Source organism: Lagopus leucura, unplaced genomic scaffold (assembly GCF_019238085.1).
Source record: "Lagopus leucura isolate 7727_CA_CO unplaced genomic scaffold, USGS_WTPT01 Super-Scaffold_100002, whole genome shotgun sequence".
NCBI lineage: Eukaryota > Metazoa > Chordata > Aves > Galliformes > Phasianidae > Lagopus > Lagopus leucura.
Genome location: NW_024962263.1, coordinates 17,687,312 through 17,707,958, shown reverse-complemented (window position 1 = coordinate 17,707,958; position 20,647 = coordinate 17,687,312). Strand labels below are relative to the sequence as shown.

Sequence of the window (20,647 nt, the reverse complement as noted above, 5' to 3'; positions counted from 1 at the left end):
TAATGCCTTGACATAGTGTTTTCTTCTTTAAAAAAACCCACAAATATAACGCCTGAACACAATGTACATCCCTCTTAGTTTTAATCATTAGATATACTCCGGGAAGTTATCTCCATTTTTGTTCGATAAGAAGTCAGCATGTTGCTATTGCTTCTTGTCTTAAAGTTCATGTCCAATTCTCATTCAGTTTTGTAACACCATCACAGCAGACTCTTTACCACTTAAATGATAAAAGTTTCAATAGGCACTTTAGTGGAATTACGAAAAAGCTACCACTCTTCCACATGATGCCAGAAAGCTATCTTCTTTCTAAGTCAGTCAGTAAACTGTACCTTGTAGGCCTGAGCTTGTCTCAGTGTAATTCCAGAGTAACAAAATAAGAACAACAAAAAACTGTGTATATTACAGGATTTATCTCTTCTTTGCAGATCAAACAAAAACTGACAGTATGATAAACGTAGTAACTTGCTGGAAACAACTGCTGTCTTTTATAATCGAAGGAAACCTGTCCTATTATAAAGCTTAGGTTTATCTTTTTTATTTGTTGTTGGTTTGCTTTTCTTTTTATTTCACTGATGTATTTGTTCTTAAGTGACTTTATCAGGGTTATAACTTTCTTCTTCTCCAAACATGTCTGCCAGGATCTTAAAACGAGGTCCCCAGTCACTCAGATAGTCGTAATCCTGGTCTGCCTCTGTAGTAAGGGATTCTATAGAGCTGAGGGACTCTGCAACAGACCCATTTCCTTCATAAGCATAGGTTGCCAAGGAGTCATAAGGGGGTGCAGTTGGATCAACATCATTTTCCTGCAGCCTTTGATTAATGAAATCTCTTATGTCTGTGTTGTCTTCCACTGGTGGTCTCTGACGTGGAAAACGCAAGGTGTCTGGTTTTATGTCCCTGCGCATTTTGTTATCTTCAATCACTTTGGGATTCCTCAGAGCACCAATGTCGAAAGCTTGGGTGTCCTCCTCTCCACCTCCTTCATCATCATAATGGATAACATTATCTCTGATGTCTTCTTTAGAGGTCATCAGGGTGTCCTTTTTCTTCTGCCTCCGTAGTGCTACATATAGTACTACAATGACTGTAATGACAGAAAACTGAAGTTAAGACATGCATAGAAATAATTTGGTACTCTGATGATGTATCATTATACATCCTTTGAAAGCTGCAATCAAAAGGATTTTTTTTCCTTAGAAGATAGACTCCTGCTATTATCATAAAAACAGCAGTGCTCTATCCAATAAAAAGTCATTTGCTGTTTGATGTATGAATCTTTCTTTAGTGCTTGCTGTGAAGGAAGTAACAAACTGTCTTGCTTTATGCAAAAAGTAGGGGTGGATAGGACTTTCAGTTCAGATACAGAGAGATGGGATTCTTTTTTAAATGTGTCCCATAGCTTAATAGAGAAAAATTCCCAATTTTTGACATTATAGAATCATAGAATCATAGAATCATAGAATTGCTCAGGTTGGAAAAGATCTTAAAAAGATCATCAAGTCTAACCAAACTACCCTAACTCTAACAACCTCCGCTAAATACGTCCACCACATCAAATGTTTTCTAAACACGTTCAGGAATGATGACTCAACCACCTCCCTGGGGAGCCTATTCCAGTGCTTAACTACCCTTTCTCTAAAGAATTTTTTCTGACATCCAACCTAAACTTACCCTGGCAAACCTCAACTTACTCTGTTGAGAAAACAAAATGAATAGAAAACCAAAACAACAACAACCACAACAAAGCATTGTTGAAGAGAAAAATAAATAAATAGGAATTTCTGAGATGGACAAAAAAAAGTCTAAGTTCAGTTATTTATAGAGTACATTTTTTTGCCTCTCTGAATTTTGAAGAATGACCTGTGATATGAGATATGTTTCTGGAAGGAAAAGGAGTCCTGTAGATCTGGTTGCTTTTTAGCTATCACCTCTTCCAAGCTCAACGGTGTTTCATCTTAATGAGCAGGAAATCAAGCAAAGGCAGGAGAAGCAAAGGTGCTGAATGGTTTCTTTGCCTCTGTCTTTATTCATAAGACAGAGATCCCTGAAACCAGAGGGAAAATTTGGAGCTAGAAAAATTTATTCTGATGAAAGAGGAAAAGGTTAAGGAAAACTTAAAAAAATTGGATGCATACATGGACAGTAACCTTGACAGGATGTAAACTGTAGTGAGGGAGATGACTGACATTACAAGGCCATTGGAGATTAAATTTGAAATGTTGTGGTACTATGAGAAGTTTCTGAGGACTGAAGAAATTGTCATCATTATCTTAAAAAGGGGCAAGAAGAATGACTGAGGGAACTACAAGCCAGTGAGTCTCACATCTGATCCTGACAGAAGTGATAGAGGAAATAATTCTGGATACCATTTACAAGCCTATCAAGAACAGGAAAAATGATGAGAAGTGAACATGGATTTACAAAGGGGAAAATGTGCTCAACTTGTCAGATAGCATTCTACAGAGAGGTGGCTGGTGGATTAGCAGAGGATGTTATTTATCCTAAGTTTAGCAAAGTGATGCTATCTGGAATAAGAAACGTAATATAAAACTGAGGAAGTATGGACTGGATAAGTAGATAGTGAAGTCGACTGCAAAACTAGACAGATTGTTAGGCTCTAAGTGCTGTGATCAACACCCAGGTGTTTGAGGCCAATCACTGGTAGTGTACCACAGGAATTGGTACTGGAACCAGTTTTGTTTAACATCTTCATTAATGACCTGAATAGCGTATACCCTCTGGAAGTTTACAGGAGATAAAAAAATAGGTATTGGTGCCATCATTTAGAGGTACCTCAATAGACTGGAAAAATGGGCCAGTAGGAATCCCATGAAGTTCAACAAAGGGAAATGCCAAGTCCCATATGAGGAGAGGAATAAACCTATGTACCAGTAAATACTATCACCTGACTAGCTGGAAAGAACCTCAGTAGACAAGGACTGAGATGGTGATGGGTAGCAAGTTCACTATGAGTCAACAATGTGCCTTTCAGGCAAAGAAGGCCAACAGCAGTTTGGGCTGTATTAGGAAAAATGTTGCTAGCAAGTCAAGGAAGACGATTCTTCCCCTCTGCTCAGCACTGCTGAGTCCATGCTTCAGCTCCTCAGCGAAAGACAGACATGGGCTTTCTGTAGCAAATCCTTCAAAAAGTCACAAAGATGACTAAGTGGTTGGAGCATCTGACATAGAAGAATAAGCTGAAATCTGAAAACATTCAGCCTGTAGAAGAGAAGACTCAGGGAGATCTTTGATCAGTGTGCTTAAATACCTGACAAAGCAGTAAAGAAGAGGGAGTTTGAGCCTTCTCAGCTTAGTGACAGGACAATGGACAATGGGCAAAAGCTGAAATACAGGAAATTCCATTAAAATATGAGTTTTTTCCTGTCATAATGGTTAAGCAATGGATCATGTTTCTCAGAGTAGTGTTGCATCTATCCTGAGTTATAGTCAAGCCTCAGCTGAATGCAGCCATTCTCTAAAAGCATGCTGGGCTAGTTAATCTCCAGAAGAGCATTCCATCTGTGATTTTGTACTCAAAGGAAATTGTTTTGTGGTGTGGTTTTATTGCCAATAGTTTGGAGAATGAGAAACCTAGTAGTAGTACACTGGTAATTTTTTCTTTTTTTTTTTTTAATTTCCTAACTGCCTTTGGTAAAAATCATAGAGTTCTAAGCACTATTTGAGAAGTAATATAATAAAGAACAGAGTTGCAATGATTGTAAGTTCATGGTCCAGTGTGCATAGCATAAAATAACTCCTGATGTTAATATATTGGCTGTTTCTTATGTGGAAGTGAGCTCAGTAAGAATCACTTCAAGTACATTTTTAAAGATTGCAATAATGAAAATCCTGAAGAAACTTTAAGATTTTCAATTTGCCATTATTACAGAAAAAAAAGATATAAATTCCATTCTCTTATGTCATGCACATCACTGGTGTTCTCATTATTTATACATTAGTTTTTCTAGGTAGTATTACTGGATTGATTGGAATGAAGGGAGCTATTAAAGACCAAAGCCTCTTTTCCTAACATAATCTCAGTAATTTAGTCTGGAAAGTAGGAATAAAAATATTTTCATTAGTGTCATACACATTGAGAGCATCCATCAGAGTCAGAGTTGATGAGTTCTTTGACATAATTGTATTTGACCATTAGAGAAACATAAACACAGTTTTCTTGAAGGCCCACATCATTACCTAGCAAATTTAGGGGGAAAATCAGACTTCAAATATTTATATTTACTCAGAAACTTGGGTAGCGTAAATAATCAATGGATTAGAACTGTCAGGTTCTCTAGTTCAGGTTCTTCATAGTTCACATCATACAAACTAATCACAAGGGTGACAGCTTAAAAGATTTTACTACATCTATTGTAGTGTTAAAAGTTCTAGGCACTTTGTATTAGAGAGACTAGATGACCTGAGAATGCTGCCTTAAAATGGAGTTCTAATTGATTCATCATTTGTCCTGGTGGATGAAACGCTTCACAAATGCCAGCAGAGAGCATTTGCAGTTTGGAAAAAAAAAAAAAAAAAGAGGGGTGACCAGCAGGGAGAGAGAGGTTTTGCTATTGTAAGGCACTATCTGGAGTACTTCAGCCAGATCTGGGGCACCCAACATAAGAAAGATGCAGAACTGTTGAAGCAGGTCCAGAGAAGGGCCATAAAAAAGAGAACTGGAGAACCTTTCCTATGAAGAGAGGCTGAGGGAGGTGGGATTCTTCAGCCCAAAGAAAAGAAGGCTTCAGTGACATTTCATTGCAGCCTTCCAGTACTTAAAAGGAGCTTATAAACAAGGAAAATGGACTTTTTACACAGGCAGATAGTGATAGGACAAGGGGGAATGGTATAAACTAGAAGGCAAGAGAATTAGATTAAATGTTAGGGAAAATTTTTCACTGAGAGTGAGGTGTGTTGGAGCAGGCTGATCAGGGAAGCTGTGGATGCCTCATCCTTGGAGACATTCAAGGCTGGGTTTGATGGGGCCCCGGGCAGTCTGACATAGTGCCTGATTTAGTGGTCAGCAACCATGGAAGGGGGTTGGAATTAGATGATCTTTAAGGTCCCTTCCAACTGAAGCCATTCTATGGTTCTATGATCTCTTCACATTGAATAGCTGAAACTATTATTCACAATAGATTTCTTTGGAAAGCTGAATCTCATTCTTGACTGTTTACAGGGTTTACCCAGTAAACTGTTGTAAGGCTTTTTTTTAGTATATTTTTAAAATCTTTTTAAGTATGAACATTTACAATTCTCATTCTAATTTGAAACGTATTTCTCACAACAAAAATGTTTTAGACAGAATAAAAATTCTAAATTTTACCCACTACTACTCAGAAACTCCTAATGCAACTCCAAGACTGTAGTACTTTGCTTAAGCTATGAATATTCATTCAAATGCAAATAAGTATGCATATATTTTATTCAGTGTCTCAGCTCTTGCTGTTTGCCCAATAGATCTACACAACAATTAGTATGAGATTTAGGCAGACCCCTAGCATCAAGAAAGGGCATAGTCTAGCATATCTAAGAATTAGTTTGTACTAAGCTGCTCACAATGAACCTGTGTAGGTTACAAAGTTGGATTTAATTCATTACCAGTTCATTAAAGACATACTGTATGTAGGATGCAGATGAGTATGGACTGCCTTGGGTATGCTACAAACAATATGTTATTTAAGTGTAGTATAGATCCAAATGATGAAGCAGTGTAATGGAATCCATGCCTGCCTGAAATTAATACGTTTCTGTCAAGTTCTACAGTGGTCTAGCCAGTCGCAGTCTGCATTACAATAATTTTCTCCTCTTTCATTTCATCACTCTTTTTCTCAAGCTGGTATTAAAAGTTAAACAAAGGCCTTTACTAAGTTTTTACTGCTATTACTGTCAGTAGGGCTTGTTTACTTTAGTAATTTTAAGAAACTGAAGTTTTTCAAGGAGAGTATTTCAGCGAAAGTGTTTCAGACAAACAATGCAGCTCAAGTTCCACTGAAACCTTATCTTTTCATGCAATAGGAAATGTAGGTATTAGCAGATTCACATTTCTGGTCATTACTTTGGGATGCTTTTCGAGAAAGTTAGAAATACACAAGTTTTCAAGAACATCCACACATTTTGTTTTTTTAAAACATTTGTTTAAGCTAATGGGAACACAAATTAATTAACACGTGAGTCAGAATAACATACTTGAAAGGGTATAATGAGAACTAACCTAGAAGTATAACAATACACAACAGGATTGCAATCAGTGCTCCTGTACTGAGGCCTACTGGCAAGAAGATTGCTTCCACATTGCAGGACAGGATGGTACCATCAGAATCACATCTGCAAACCCGGATAGTCATTGTGTTTGTACTGCTCTGGACAGGGTAACTGCTATCTTCTATTACCACTGGAAGAAAATACAGCTCTTGCTGCCTCCTGCTGTAGCCATTTCTCCTGGTTTCAATCCCAGCTGTGTTGTCTGTAAAACATGAGAGACATTATAGGATTTTTATTGTGCACATAATTTACTCTTGATGTTTGTATCAACTTTACTACTGGAAGCTGTTTCATTTCTGAAACTTGGTGAATGACATGCATATGTATTTGTCTTGTCATTACAAAAAGAATTGTATTCTGATTGGTGTAGCTAAGTGATTTCCTTTTTGCAGAGAATCAAACAATATACCATTTCCAGCCCAGGACTGTGTTCCAAATGACTCTAATTGAAGGTGGATTTAGATCAAGACTCCATTAAATCATTCAATTTCTTTTGAAAAAAAGAAAGTAAGATGCTTGGGCAAAATACAAAACCCTTTCAACCTTCTTGCCATATTAAGAGTACAGAAATGAACTGTAATGAACTATAATCAGTACATTTTCCATCAATTAGTCACAAATGAGTTCAGAGCTCCTAGAAATTATATTTTGTAATTTCTTCCCAGTAGCTAGTCAGTTATCACAACTTTTCTTGAATCAAACAGAGCATCAAGAAAATGATGTGCAGATTAAAAGAATTACATTGAAAACAAAAAGGAAATAAAATTAACAGGCAATCAATTAGCTGTCAGATTTGAATGAAGGTAGCCTGCAGCAGTAACCATTTTTCTATCTGATCCATACACTTTAGTATATCTTTAGATTATTTGCTGTCTGTGTTACAAATTTTATCCCTTCTTGGAGATTTACAGTATGTAGAAGAAATAAGGCCCCTGGATTCAACAGTTATGCAGTTCTGAATAAGGACAATAAGAAAAGAAGCCTAAATCAGGTACTTTACGAATGGCTACAATTCAGAGAGCACTTGGCTGACTGAATGTTTATTTCAGATGTCATTATTTTGTCAAACAGGCATACAGACATATCAAGTTCAGTGACAATTAGCTTTGAAAAATCAAAGTATTTAAAAATTGTTCTAATCTAGCCAACTTCCATCTTCAGCTTATTCTTTCTCTGTTTCATCATCTGCACTGCATAAAAATTAATCCAGCTTCATTTTACCAGCTTCTGGTTCTTCAGTCTATTTTAATAGAGCCTTTAGTTAGCACACTATCTTTCTCTCTTCACAGTAAATTATATTCTGGGGAGTACAAGGCCTGAAAAAATTTGTTCTAGAATCATAGAATTATGTAATTTGACAGAGGACCATTAAAGGTCATCTAGTCCAACTCCCCTGCAATGAATAGGAACACCTACAGCTAGATCATAGTGCTCAAAGTCTGACCTTGAATGTCTCTAGGGACAAGGTAGCCACCACCTCCAAGGGAAACACATTCCAGTGCTTCACTACTCTCATCTTAAATTTTTTTTTCTTCCTTTTATTCAATATAAATCTCCCCTACTTTAGTTTGAAACCATTTCCCCTTGTCCTATCAGATCCTGCTGAAGAGTCTATCCCTTCTGTCTTATATCCCCCATTATCAGGTCTCCTCAGACGCAGTACAAACACATTACATCTAGTGTTATTTCACAACACCCATGATTTTATCATTATAGATCAGCACTGCTTATTAGACTTCTCGGTGTGTTTAAAAATGTTAGTATACATATTTACCTGTAAAAGTGTAATGTGATGAACAGAATCAATTCCTCAAATAAAGCCAAAATTCCTCTCACAAAGTACCTCCTTGATACTAACACAATCTCAAACTCAAAAATTATGACATTTATGTTTTCTAGAGGTATACTTGATGTAGCAAAAAAAATGATGCTCTGTTATTACCAAAAAAAGAGCAGAAGATAGTGAATTGTGCTGAGTTATCCAAAGAAGTACTACAGATAGTTAAGCAGAGAATGGAAAATAGCAACTGTAGTGCATTGTTAAGAAGAAGCAATATTCACCATTGGGTCTAATGGGACAAATGATGCAAAACATTTAAACCTTGCTTGGCATAACTATAGTTAGAAGTTGAAATGCTATAGCATTTTTAGAGAGTAATAGATGTTGAAGTCAAACTGTTTAGGCTAAGTACTTCAGAAGAATAATGATCTAATCTTCCAAGAATAGAAGGGGATTTCATTACTTTACAAGACTCTCCTTTATATTTGCTGAAATCTGTCTCAAAATAAGTACTCGAATGGCCTCTGAAAAAATGCTAAAAAGTACACATTTTTTATTTAATAAGTTAATATTATTCATATCTGCAATTTTATGAATTATTATGTTTTCATTACATACTGTATTTACAAATTGTTAAATGAAATTCTCTGCTCACTTGTAAGCTGGTTTTAACTATCTATGATGCACCTTAATGGAATTCACTCATGAGTTCTTTATTCACTGATTAGTCCACCCTTCAAATTCATATTTCCAATTTAGAGATAAGGATGTAGTGTGGGACCTTGTCAAAAGTCTTAAACAAATAGAAGTAGAAAATATAATTTGCCCGTCCCTTGGCCATTGATGCCTCCAACATCCACTCTCTCTTAGAAGGCCATGAAAATAGTCAGGCACAATTTACCGTTGGTGAAGCCATGCTAGCTGCCTTGGATCACCTCCTCTTCTCACACGTGCCTTAATATAGCTTCCGGAAGGATCTACTCCATGATCTTTGCAAGCATAAACATATATAATCATATCTCCTTATCTCATAAAGGAACTGATTAGGTGCTATGCCTTTGCAGTAGGTTTGATAGCTTTTACCATTACTCATTATATCAGTCACATTACCTCAATTACAGTTGTTGCATTTTCAGTCATATGATCAGAGGAGGTACCACATGATCAAGAAACATAGTACAGCATAACTAATATTGCAAAGTTGATGCTGGTTATTAATTTCTATATAAAAATATAGACTGTCAACTGGAGTAAAGGATTTCTCTATCAAAAGGAAAAGTAGGGAAAAGTAAGTAACAAAAAAGTTCTGAGTTTGGATTTTTGCCATTAAGTGGAAGCTTCAAATGAAAAGTAAAGGTAATATTGTAAGTAGTGACAAAAAGGTGAAGGAAAAAAATCAATGAAGTTAATCATGTAAATCCACAAATTATTCAGTGTTGTAGGATATTATATTGCAGCAACACTGTTCATATTTAGAACTAATTCTCCTATAGGATTACATGTCCTTCAGAAAGAATGATAGCTGCATGTTTTGAAATCAGTATGAAAAGTAGAAGTTTTTAAACAAGGCAGTATTAGTGCTTTGTTTAAAGATAAACCTATATTGATATATGAGTTCTTCCTGATAAACTGAACGATTGAAGGAAGTAATAAAACACGTACGAGTGTTTTTGCAAGCCTGTAAGAAAATCCCAGTCTTTGTTGTTCTGACAATTCCTGGCCCCTGAAAATGGGAGGAGGTGTAAGACCTGAATTTATATTAATTTCTGTTTTAGATAATTAACAATTAGAAATGTATAAAATAAAATTTCTATGGGCATGCCTGGAATATAAAGCAATCGTAACTGTCATTATAATCACAGCCTGCTTTCTGAAAGAGGTATATGGGTAAGCAACTTACTTCTGTAGTCATGGACTGTGAAATTTGGTTTGTTGGAAGCCTCAGGTGACAGTCTGAAGGAAAACCTTTGCCCAGCTGGTGACAAATCTTTGTCTGTGGCAGTGACAGTCTGTATTACCTGAAAACAGATTAATTTTGAAGTCAGTTCACTAAAGACTTCTAGAACACATAATTTTGTTAAAGAGAAAATTGAAACAAGTGAAGGGCAATCCTTATGGATTACTCTCATCCCTCTAATGGTTTGGACAGTGGAGGTAAGGGGTCTGAATGCTACAGTCCCTAGAGATCTTGTGATATCTCAGAAGGTCTTGTTTTCACATATAGAAATAAAATCAGAAGAATTTCCCCTATAATAATAAAAGAAGAATCTAATACTTGTCCTTTTATCAAAATGCTAGTGATTGTTTGCAAGTAAGTTAATTAATTAGAGACGGTTCACTTTATCAGTTACTTCTAATATTACTGCTAGGACTAGTACATGCTAGTACTGCACTCTGATTTTACGTCTTCAGATGAAGTGGAGAGGTTTTTAAGGTCTGCAACATCTAGGCATGATGGAGTATTAGGACATGAACTTTTGAGTCTCCGAGTAGATGGGGATCTACGAGATTTTAGATGAGGACAGTGCAGTTAGGATACTTCATAGTAGGATTTCCACTGATCTAGATTTTTATGCCAAAAATTTTCAGCAATTATAAATGTAACAAAATATTTATAATTATTGCCAGTTTACTGCCTATCTCCACCTTCCCAGTAAAAGATTACCTTCTCTATTATTAGGGTCAGGAGAAAAAACTAATGGCTTTGTCCATTAAACAAGAAGCTAATTGAAGTTTTCTGAGAAGTAACTGGAACATGCAAGAAATAAAAAAGTGAAAAAGAGAGGAATGTTATATGAAGTCACAGACATATCTGTAATAAAAGCATCACATAGGCTGATTACGTATTACATACATATAAAGAGAATTTACTAATGACAAAGCAGGCTGTATATATTCCTTCCATGGCTGATAGTTACCTCGTAATTGAACAGGCAAAGTTACAAGTCTTGGACAACATTCTATATCTGTAGAAGTTTTTCCATGCTGTGTATATATTTGAAACTGTTTAGAAAAGCAAGCTTTCAGAAGGACTGACTTTGGCATTGTGGGTTCTTTCTCTGTGTATAGGACACAGAGAATTATGTAATCCAGCCTGTTGTGTTTACTTCCTTGACCGTAATTTTGCAGCTCTATTTGAATGTCTAAAATTAAGAGCTTCTTTCTCTTGTTTTCTGTTCCCTGCAGAGTACCAAGTGACTGTGGTCCATATAATCAGAGATCATAAAATAAAAGGACCATAAATAAATGTCAAAAAGCAGAATTCCAAAAGATGAATACTTATAATGCATTTTATTTGCAAAATAATTCTAAACGTGATGTAATTGCTGAAATCCATGATTTTTCATGGTTATAAACAATGAGAAAAGGAAAGGCAAAACAGTAATTTGAAATACCTGTCCTGGCTTGGCATTTTCACATACAGATGTCTCATATGGAACTGAAATTTCAGGAGGAAACTCATTGACATCCAGGACGTTTATTATAACGTTGACTTTGCTGGTTAATAATGGGTTACCTAAAATAATTTTTGGGAGAAAAGAATTAAATAATGTTATTTATGTTTGTTTATCTGCAGTGTCTATGAGATGTCATAATATTTTTTTATACCAGTATGGAGACTTCTAAAAATCCATGCCTTATATTCATTTCTGATTTGTATGCAGGAGAAAACAGAAGCAAGCTTATCATTTTGTACCAGACTTTGATCTATTATTGCTCATGGAGTAAAGAATCAATCAACATGATTATGTTTGTCAGAGCATGATTTACGGAATTTGAAGTTACACCTGTAATTATAGGTGCGAACTTTTCTCAGATCAATTTTCATGGATTCTTTGGTAAACACTTCCAAGAATTAAAACTGAATTCTGTTTTCAACAATGGAATACAGAAAAAATCAATATTATTTATCCACTGTTTACATCTTCAGGTTATTAAGGAGGTAAGTAGTGTATTTAGTAGGTGGAGAAAAGTGAGAGAAAATGAAATAAAGAAAAAATAAATGCTGAAAACCAGAGAGTCAGTGGAAAATTTAGCAGTGAAATATATAGAAATAGGATTCAACTTATGGTTAGATTATTAAGCTATGTCATACTTACTTAATTGCATAAATATTTGCAAGTAGCAAATACTTTGTGCAAAATAAATGATAAAAATCATATATACTACTGTCTGTTCATTGTCTTTCTAATGCAGATAATCATAATTTTGTAGCTGATATAATTTAGTCACTAGAAGTATTTTATATACAAGATTATCTGCGAGCTCAGTGTCTGATGAAAAAGTAATATAAATTCAATTGAAAGCAGATAAAATTGCTTTTGATTTTATGTTTAGACACCTCTGATGGTAACAGATACATAAAAACAGTTTAGTTGGTGAGTCAAAAAGATAATGTACTTATCCCTTGTAATTTTAAAGAGAGACAATGACTACATTGTCTACAACAGTCAATTATTGAAGAAATCTATGCCTGAAGCATGGTTGTGTAGGAATGACAGCGTGGGGTCTTGGCTAAGACCAAGAAGAGTTTTCTGGAATCTTCATGTATAAATGGCCCATTTATATTGTCTGTGCTAACCGCTAACTGTAATTCATATAAACATTTGCACATTCATTGTTTATAGCCAACAGCAGGGAAAGTTTTAGCAGGTCAGCAATATATTGCAACTCATTGCCAAGAAATTCATTGTAGCACTGTTAAAATTTTACATTATTTCTTTCTTGTTCTTAGAAACTACTAAATTGAATGTTTTCATGGAATCTCTGTCAAAGCCAAAAGGTCAAAATGATTTCCTAGTTAAATAACAACAGCTGCAAGTAAAAGCATGCTTTACTTGCTTACATATAGTGAATATACCGACCATCCTAAAAGCTCTGCTTGAACTCTAAAAAAAGAGCCACAAAAACACTATCTGAATCTCACAATACTTTTAGTTCTTTCCTGTGAAAATATCTAATTGATACAGAAATCTGAGTACCAGTTTTCATGCTCTTTGAATGCTCAGTCATTTTCAAGTCACCACAAGCACATGAAGAAGGTCTCTGTAAAAAAAACTATGTGGAGTATGAATGTGGATAGGACTTTGTCTAGCAGCTGGGAACAGGACAGGGATTCTTTAGGTGCCCAAAGAGCCAGAAGAAATCTGGAACATTTCCTCGCATTTGAACTGGTTCCTCTGTACTGGCAGGAAATAAAAAAGTACTAAGAGGCTGTTTTGATCAATGGAAAGTAGGACCACATCTCTGAATATGGACAGAGATGAACTAAGTCCTGAGGAGATCTTGTTTAAAGTTGCTTGCAGAAATCAAACCTACAAATCCTAAACCTGCCTGCTAGCAGTACCCATGTAGAGAGCACAGTAACTGCCAAAAAGTAATCCAGGCTTTCCTTCAGGTTCTGTGCATTTGTCCTAAGATATAGCTGAATGGAATGGCAGGAGTCTACAATACATTCTACAGACATATTAGAAATTAATTCAGTTGTGAAAGTACAGGCATAGGCATTTGTTCATTTCTTTTTAGAACTCTACACAAGAAAGAATGTATTCAAAATTCATGCATCACATACATGGAAGGTATTAGTTAATCACTGCAGCACGCTTTGGAGGTATACACAAATATATACACACTTCTTGCATTTATTTCTCACTGATAGTTTGCAACTTATTTTCTGTGATTCTTTGAAAAGTGTATGCATAACTATACTGCTAACTATTGTAGCAAGGTAGAATTTCTCCTTACATAAATGGTTGGCAATAATCAAACATGAAAATAAGATTACATTAGCAAAAGATAGAGCTACTTTCTTGTTATGTGTTTGTTTCTTTTTCATGCTGGATTACACTGGTATCTGTGTAACTACTCACATATAAAAAGGAAGACTGCCAAAAGTTTGGTTACAGCGTTGGATTCCTATACAAAGACTCATAATACTTGATGCTTACAAGGATAAAAAAACAAAACAAAACAAAACAAAACAAAACAAAATGGAAAAAAAGCACTTCACAAAGTTTACTTTAATCTTCTCTGGTTTTGTCTTGTTTGCCCTTTGTCTGAAAATCGAATCATTTTTAGTCCTGTGAGCATAGTAGTGATGTGTGTGCTTGTGACAGTGAATGAGTCACTCAGGCCAAATACTTAAGCCATTTAAACTCAAATTACCCACAGAAAAGGACAAGTGGTTTATCATTAGCATAGGAATTATGAAGCTGATTTCAGGTTTCAATTCTATCTGTACGACAGGCAAATTAATTAGTTTCTTTCTTCGTCATTTTTCCTGTCTGTAAGGCAGTGACAACACTGCTTCCTTCTTTTGCTTGAGTGCCATGGTCTGGTAACATCTTCATAGTTCAAAGATATTACAGGACTAGAACCTATAAAATACGTGAATGAATGAGACTGTGAAAATACAAGATACCTAAAAAACAAACAGATGCTGACCACTGAGGAGATCTCAATCCCAGCTATGTTATGCAGGAAAGGATAAACATCATCTTGAAATTTAAGATCATATTTCTTTAGCATTATTTCTACAGGAATAAGATGTTACACAACTTAACCTATTTCTTCTTCTGTCAAGTACAGACACTGTTTTTGTTCTTGGTAATTTAGCATGACACTGTGGATCTTTCTGAGCATTGAACTCTGATTATTTATACTATCAAATTCTTACAACAACTTCTTGGCACAGTTCTGGCCTGGGGAAACTAGTGGTCTTTCAAGTAATCCACTTTCACGTAGTGAGAGTATGAGTGAAGGACAACTCAGCAAATTCATTTACACATTGCCACCCTGTTTGGAAAGCCAGAGTGTTTAGTGGCATGGAAGTAAACTACTCAGTGCCAGCTGGCCTAAGTGCCAAGAAAAAATGCAAGACAAGTATAATTTATTACTCTGGACAGAGTTTGTGGAATCAAAAATGTTCAAAAGCAGGAAGCATGGAAGCTACGAGAAGAAACCATTAGGAGAAAAACAAAACCAAAATGAAAAGTAGAGAAAAGAAGTTCAAGTAAGGAGAAACTGGTAAACGAAATGGGAAAAAAATAGGGGTTTGAAACATCCCCTTCCTGTTCATGTACTTTGTTCTACATGAAGGCTGATTTTTTATTTCAACAGATGGGTAAGAGACCTTTTGCATTCTCCTGCCTTCCTGTCTGTGTCATCTGCATGTTAGCAGAAGAGGCATCTGCTTTCCAAAAATGAATATTTCTACTTTAGGATGAGCTTCTTTAACAAGGATAAAGAAGAAGGTTATGGTGTCTTGTGTTAAATATGACAGTAGGCATCTATCACTCCACATTGAGTAGTTGTTCTGATATTTGAAGACAGATTTACAGATCATGTTTGGAACAGATATTTGTCAGTTTTTCAGGTTAGAAATAAAAAATAAACAACAATATAGTGATACGTGGTTAGAGCTGGTCACTCAATAACATGCCTAGAATAACTTCCAATATCTGATTTCCCTACATGGAGCCAGGCACTTTTGTCCATATGCAAAATTTATGATGTTTTTTCAGGGTAACCAGGATTTCTCACATCTACAAACTGACATAAGCACGCCTATAACAAGCAAATTTCATTATCAACTTGTTGCTAAGGGACAAAATTTGGCCTCTGGTTAAGCTGCCAATCCACACCGCATTTGGTATAAGTAGGAATGAAAAGACCAGTTTAGGGATGAATAGTTGCAGTATATCTGTGTCAAAAAAAAAGAAAAAAAAAAGTAAATAAATAAAGCAGAAAGAGGACATTGGACATAAAAACATTTACAAATTCCCAAACAGAAAAACTTTTAAAAAAGAAATTATTTTTCTCTGTAACAGCTCATACCAACGAAGGACACACTGATTTGCAATTCTCATCTGCCTCAATTCTGAAATATATTCCTTTAAAAAATATAATGTCTGTTGTTTTTTTTTTTTGTTTGTTTGTTTTTTTGCTAATAAAAAATATCAGTTTGTAAGAAAAGTCTAATTGATACATCCAATTCTGCATTTACATTTATATATTCTCTGCTGCTATATTTAGCTATCTAAACTGCTTGCCTTTGTTTGAAAGTTAATTTCTTTGCTTAGAAGTTGTAATACTACTACACTGTACAAAAAAGTTGACACAAGTATAATCTGTTATTCTTACAGAGTTTCATTCTGAAGCTACAGAAGCTCAGTGGGGGCAACCACTAGAAAAGCCCATGGCTAAGGGTACTGGAGGTATCTGAAAGTTTTTTTCTTGTTCTTCACGAAAAAAAAAAAAAAAGTATTTTAGCAAATGATTAACAGAAATTGAAATGGCTATTAATAGTTTGAAATCTCTTTATTTTAAATATGTGCTCAACAAGAGTTGAAAATATTTAGATAAGAATTAAAGTCCTGGGGTAAGTTTGTGCAGCTATTTGCAATATTGGACCACTTGGCAATCAGATCTATGTCAAAGCGCTGTTCAGCATCCTGTTACTACAAGAGATGATTATTGCACTGTTTCTATATAAGCACTAAATGGGTCACATCTTTATTGTAGCAGAAAATTCCCCAAAATATTATTTTTTTCCCTCTTTTATTTCATGTGTTCCCACTCTTCTTTTTGGCTTTCTTCGCTGTGTAGTGTACTATTTCTCAAACCCGGTGTTTATTTCTGTGTAATTTCTTATACAACTGCATATAAAGTTCTGAGATAATATACATAAAATCTTCCAAAATTATCCAATACTGCTCTAGTACAGGTACAGCAATTATTTGTATTGCTATGGATAATGCTTTATAAATATTTTGATGTATGCTAAAATGAATCGCATGTATGTCTCAGGTGTAGAATCTTAACTAGGTGTTGAAATTGGGAATTTCGTAATATAGACTGCCTGCTTCAGTGTTGCATAACATTATGTAGAAATGTAAACTTGGAGATTTTAGCTAGCTTTAATTACTCTAGGTAATAATAAACAGATTCCTATTAAGTTTATTAAAAGTACAACCTTATTGCAGAAAGATTTTACAGTTCTCAGGAGATCCTTATCCACCAGAAATAATTAAGCATTACTGAAATGTAGAGTATTACAAGACTTCTTCACTACAGCCTTTCAGTTTCTCTGAAAATGAAGTACAGTTCTTCTGGACTTTCAATATACGCAAATACTTATAGTCCATACAATCAATCACTTGTGAAAGTTTAGTTTCTTCTGCTAATCTATTCCTATCTCAAGTTAAGGATAAAATTCAAGTGTTCATTTGACTAGTGTCCCTGTTAGTTTTCCAGACTTCAGGTAGTGATCCCATGAGTTCTCCTTGAGATAACTACAGCTATTTTTATTTTAATATATGCTTTCTTTGCTTCCAATATCTCCCTTGTTAATAGAATAGTAATATATTCTATATTAACTACATATATATATATATATATTAACTATATATAATAGTTAATAGAATAGTTAATAGAATGTATTACATATTGAATCATAGAATCACAGAGTCATAGGGGTTTGAAGGGACCTCTGGAGATCATTGAATCCAACCCCTCTGCTAAAGCAGGTTCCCTACAACAGGTTAGACAGGAAAGCATCCAGGTGGGTCATGAATATCTCCAGAGAAAGAGATTCCAGAGCCTTTCTAGGCAGCCTGTTCCAGTGCTCTATTTTTAGCTCAATGCAAAGAAGTTCTTTCTCATGTTCAGATGGAACTTCCCGTGTTCCACTTCGTGCCTATTACAGCTTGTCCTGTTACTGGGCACCAGCAAAAGGAGCCTGGCTTCATTCTCTTGAATCTGCTCTTCAGAAATGTGTAAATGCTGATATTTATATTAACACTTAGGTGAGTGTAGACATTATACATTTGTAAGTGACATCTCAGTGCCAAGAAATATATTGAAGAAAACAAGTTATTTGTTTTTCTGGACACACAAACAATACAGAACGAATAGGAAATATACCAGGCATATTTTTGTACAGTTTATTATGTGCCAAGAAAGATTTCTGTGGTCTTTACACATCTTCTAGAAGACCAAAATTCTCATTCAAATAGTGGTTTACACCTACCAGACTTTCAGTTTGGCAGGATCATGAAGGAAGAATGCTACAAATGCTACACAGGATGACAGTGAAGAAAGTTGGAGCTACTTAATACATGAGAAGAAGGGAGCTCTTATCTGCAAATAAAAGCTTTGTGGGAGAAGGCATAAAGGAATAAAGCAAACAAAACCAACAATACAGTAATAGAAAACAAGTGGTTAAGAAGAAAGAGTCTTGGGCAGAGAGAAAATTCAAAATGAAAGAGACAGCACATAAGTTGATTCATTTAGTGCTTTAACTTATTAGCATGCTATCATGACTCTATTTTACTGTAATTCTTGTCTGAGAATTAAATGAATGTGTACATGCAGAGGAAGGTCTCTATACGTTCTCTTTTGTTTTCAGGCATTCTTGTTGATAAGTTTTTTCAGCTTCTGAAGGAATTGTTCTTGCACGAGGACTACTAGAAAACCATTACTGTACAGGCCTATTTGCATGTCATGCAGCCTTATAGTCAATCTGGGAAAATGATATTTATTGGGCATTTCTAAATCATTTCTTGGTAATATATGCATTCTCCACAGTATATTTATGCTCAAGCACTATATTCTGAAAAAAAAACAAACACATTAGCATATTAATTCAGTTTGTGTCATACTTACTAACTTTACTTGCAATTATAGAGAAATTGTACTGTGCTGTGCTTTCTCTGTCCAGTAATTCATTAGTAGCAATGGTTCCTTCATTAGCATCTATTGTAAAGTAGTTGTCCACATCATTCTTCCAATCGATGAAGTATCTGTATACGAAAAATATTAAACAGAGTAGATGCAAATGTACAATGATTACACATTTATCATAACAGCAGTCTAGCTAGCTGGAACTGTTATTTTTCTCTTCCCAGCTATTGCCATCTTTGCAGGAAGAAGACAATAAGCTATGATTTGTTTGCTTGCTTATTTATTACAGAGTTGGAGTATTCAAGGGGAAAAATGAGTATATAATATAAGACTTACTACTTCTCCTGTATAGATTATTTGAAAATGGGCTCCCAAGAAGTTAATGCACAGCTTTTGTTGACGCGATCACTTATGCCTGTTTGTAAAGCACTAGAAAAGCTCACAGGGAAAAAAAGAAAAGTTGTGAAACAGTGCTTGTTTAGTGATGAATAGTGGCTCAGATCTGGTATATTCATAGCTACAATAGCCTTAATAGGCAGACAGAGAGGTGTCCTTGTAGACTGACTGTTAGTGCAGTCTACTTACTTAGAGGTCCTTTACCAAAAGAATATTAGAACAGTCATAGTACAGAAGACCTCAGTAGGCTTATTACCCTTACCTATACAATAGCATTAAAAGGCTCTTTGCTTTTGGGAGGAACGAACAAGTCTGACTTGCACTGGAGTTGAAAGGAATGGGGCAACATTATTCATTTTTTTTATTCTTTCTCAAAAAAGGATGAACACAGGACAAAATCAAAACTCAAAACATGTATGCATTTGTTATTCGTCCCTACCAAGGACATATTAGAAAGAAGAGATGTGCTTGTAGATGTAGCCACTTAAAAGCAATCTGATAATTACTCCAAAACCATTTTCCCTAAATGCTAATTAATTTGAAAGTCTATTTTCTCATTTGATGCCACTGTTTATAGTCATAACAGAATAATTCTTCTGATGCAGTGCCGCTAGCAACTAATTTCCTTTTCATTGCTGCTCTCTTCATACCTAGACTGTGTTTCTCAAAAACCAGGCACGATGAAAATGAAAACCACATTTCTGAGCAGTAGGCAATAAACAAAAGTAGCACTCGCAACAGTTACATTTAGAAGTTCATAAAGTCCAGAGGAATGTACCTATGGCACCACATTGCATGTAGAGCAGTGAGACTAAAAGCAAAAGATAGTATTTCCTTCTCTGATAAGTGTAGATTATGGAAAGAATGTATTTGTAATGTAATGTTAAACATCAAGCTTATTTCTACAGAAGGAAGCAATGTTACAAAAAGGTAAATTGCACATTCCCTTAGAATGAGACTCATGAATGCTAATAGCAAAAGGAGGCTTTAGAATGAGACTCATGAATGCTAATAGCAAAAGGAGGCTTAAATAATAAAAAAAATCACAATAGAGCATATGACTTCATTTCATCAAAATTATATTCTTATAATTTTGACAGGATTTTCTAATCCTGTCTGTAGATGAAATAGTTTACTTCAATTGATAGTCATCACTATCAGTTCACTGCTTTATTTGAAGAGCCTCACCTATGATTTGCTAAAATCTGAATATATCCTTTAACGCAGCTGAGCAAGCACATTTTCTACCCACATTTGCAATTTCAATCTCATTCAAAATTTAGTTGACATAAAAAATATGAAAAATATATATGCCATTTCTTAGAAACATGAGATACTCTTTCAAAAGCAGTAAAATTAATTGTTCATACTTTTCATTTTTAATAGATATTAAATACTCAGCCACACACAAATGTCCTATCAAAGCATGAGAAAGTAACTTATCTTCAGCCCATGGAAGATCAGCTCCATCTAAATATCCTACACACCAACAATATAAGTCAGTGAAGAAAATACAGGACC

General features: G+C 35.1%; 1 protein-coding gene across 1 annotated transcript in view; it reads right to left on the bottom strand.

The window, feature by feature from the left end:
- Nucleotides 1–466: 466 nt before the first annotated feature.
- The window catches only part of CDH12 (cadherin 12), a 138,199-nt gene continuing 118,018 nt past the window's right edge, over nt 467–20,647 (bottom strand). The window contains exons 7-11 of the mRNA XM_042869178.1: nt 18,713–18,849; nt 11,443–11,564; nt 9,948–10,065; nt 6,218–6,469; nt 467–1,087 (exon numbers count right to left, since the gene is read on the bottom strand). Of these exons, the coding sequence (XP_042725112.1) occupies nt 588–1,087; nt 6,218–6,469; nt 9,948–10,065; nt 11,443–11,564; nt 18,713–18,849 (1,129 nt within the window). The 3' untranslated portion in view covers nt 467–587. The remainder of the gene's footprint in view (nt 1,088–6,217; nt 6,470–9,947; nt 10,066–11,442; nt 11,565–18,712; nt 18,850–20,647) is intronic.